Source organism: Chelmon rostratus, chromosome 11 (genome assembly GCF_017976325.1).
Source record: "Chelmon rostratus isolate fCheRos1 chromosome 11, fCheRos1.pri, whole genome shotgun sequence".
NCBI lineage: Eukaryota > Metazoa > Chordata > Actinopteri > Chaetodontiformes > Chaetodontidae > Chelmon > Chelmon rostratus.
Window position 1 is genome coordinate 19,050,355 of NC_055668.1, and position 2,360 is coordinate 19,052,714.

A 2,360-nucleotide genomic window follows, 5' to 3' on the forward strand; every position below is an offset into this window, starting at 1 on the left:
GCAGTGAATGGTTGCGCACCGCGGTCACTGGGACAGTCAAAGCACACCGCCCCCTTTCTAACGGGAACGTCATCCTCCTAACTAGGCGTTATGAATAGGAAAGCCGCTTTTGTCTGCCCGCGTGTATAAATACCCACTATCAGTGTCCTCCTCGCCACAGAGACACAGAGAGAGAGAGAGGGAAAAGAGAGAAAGCCGGCAGAGGCAAAGTGGTCACCGATGTGATAAGACGGACAGAAGCGTGGAACAGGAGGGCTTCAGAGAACATCAGGTGACTACAGTGACTAAAGGCTCCGGAAAGAGAGAGAGACAGAGAGGGAGAGTGGAAGGAGAGAGTGAAAGTGAGAGAGAGAGAGTGAGAGGGAGGAAGCCAGCAGCGACCTCCTACCCAACAACCTCGGAAGCGAACCCATAAAATGAATTCAGACTCCAGTCCGAGCAGCAGAGCCTCTTCCCCGGACATGGACGGCATGTTTCTCCGAGACCAGCACCCGCACCACGGTCACCACCACCATCACCACCACCACGTCGGCTCCTCCGTGTCCTCATCCACGCAGGGCGGCGAGCAGCAGCGCCAGAAGATGAGCGGCGGCGAGCACCTGCGGTCCGGAGACGCCAAGTCAGCGTCAGTGGGAAGCAGCAGCAGCAACAAGTTCAAACTGAAGAAGCAAGTCACCGAGGAGGAAATGTACCACCTCCGTCTAAAGATTAACGGCCGGGAGCGGAAGCGCATGCACGACCTCAACCTGGCCATGGACGGCCTGCGCGAGGTGATGCCCTACGCGCACGGGCCCTCGGTGCGGAAGTTGTCCAAGATCGCCACGCTGCTTCTGGCCAGGAACTACATCCTGATGCTCACCAGCTCTTTAGACGAGATGAAGCGGCTGGTGGGGGAGATTTACGGAGGGCAGCACTCAGCTTTCCACTGCGGCACCGTGGCGCACGCCGCCGGCGGACACGCCGGGGGCCCCGTCGCCGCAGCCGCCGCCGCTGCCGCCGCCGCGCACCAGGTGCACCCTCTCCTCGGGAGCGCGCTGTCCTCCTCCACGTCGTCCACTCTGTCGAGCGCGCTGCCGGGGCTCACGTCAATCCGATCACCCCACTCCCTGATGAAGGGCTCCCCGGCTGCGCCCCCGGCCCTGCAGCTGGGCTCCGGCTTCCAGCACTGGGCCGGACTGCCGTGTCCCTGCACCATCTGCCAGGTGCCGCCTCCCCCGCACATTCCCATCACCTCCACCGGCCTCACGAAACTCACAGTGGAGGGCAAGGACGGGATGAAATGATGGCCGGTGTGTGTGCCAGACGCATAGACTGAGACATGTGATGATGTTTGTACATAGAGAATTCAGGGCATGGGGGGTGGATCCGGCCTCACTGGTGCATGTTGTTGTTTAGTCTGTTTTCTTGTTTGGCGTATGAGAAAAAAAGTGTTATTTTCCTCCTTGTAACAAGGACTTATAAGACTGACGAATTTGCCAATTTACGGTAAAAAGAAAAAGTTCCGTGTTGTGCAACAAGACGCCTCGACCCTCTTGTGTTTGAGTTTTAGTCTCTGAGCGGTGAAGGAGGCTGCATGAACGTTTTGATTTCATTTCAAACTCACTTTTGTTTCGTATCAGGCGTCATTTTGTGAAAACGAAGAATGCTCTCTGTGCCTTGTACCAAGGATTTTAAACTTGAGTTCTGTATGAAAATAATGACATTTATGTGTTTGGCTAAAACGATTCTGCCGCCGCGGAAATCTGTTTTCAAATCTAAGTTTTTAGATTGATTTTGTGGCTCATTCTGTCTATCCGTGCTCTGATTTCCATTTTTTATTTGTATCTCTCTTTTTTTTTGCATGATGAAACGATTATCACAGCATGATTGTTTTTTGCTGACCTGAATTTGTTATGCCCAGAGACCCCGTGTCTTTATTTTTGTACATTGTTGATGACTGATGAAATATTTATTATCGCCCAGCGTCCCTGGATGAAATTTCAATAAAACTGAAATTATGAATCATATCCACTGTCTTCCCCTCTTTTATGAAATATTCACTTGAAACTCTAAAACACTGAAAACAGCATATATCATGTCAGCTCTGCTAAACTACCTGTAACCTCCTCTGGACAAATTCTACTGATTATTTATGACTGTTCATTGACTTGAATGGCTGCACACTGACAGCTCACAGCCCCCAGAAACGCACAAACTTGGCACATTGTCAGATAAAAGCAGACTTTCACCTCTTTAAATCTATTCCTTCATTTTAGCCAAAACATATTTAATTCTCACACATTTTCCACCATTTAAACATTGTTTTAAATCATATATGCGTGTGTGTAATTCTCTAAAAAAAACTAAAGCAAGGCCACGTT

At 50.9% G+C, this 2,360-nt stretch overlaps 1 protein-coding gene across 1 annotated transcript; it reads left to right on the top strand.

Moving 5' to 3' along the window:
- Nucleotides 1–203: 203 nt before the first annotated feature.
- On the top strand, nt 204–1,893 carry olig3 (oligodendrocyte transcription factor 3). Its single transcript, XM_041947871.1, has one exon. The coding sequence runs from the start codon at nt 417–419 to the stop codon at nt 1,281–1,283; it is 867 nt and encodes a 288-aa protein (XP_041803805.1). The 5' UTR covers nt 204–416; the 3' UTR covers nt 1,284–1,893.
- The last annotated feature ends 467 nt before the right edge of the window (nt 1,894–2,360 follow it).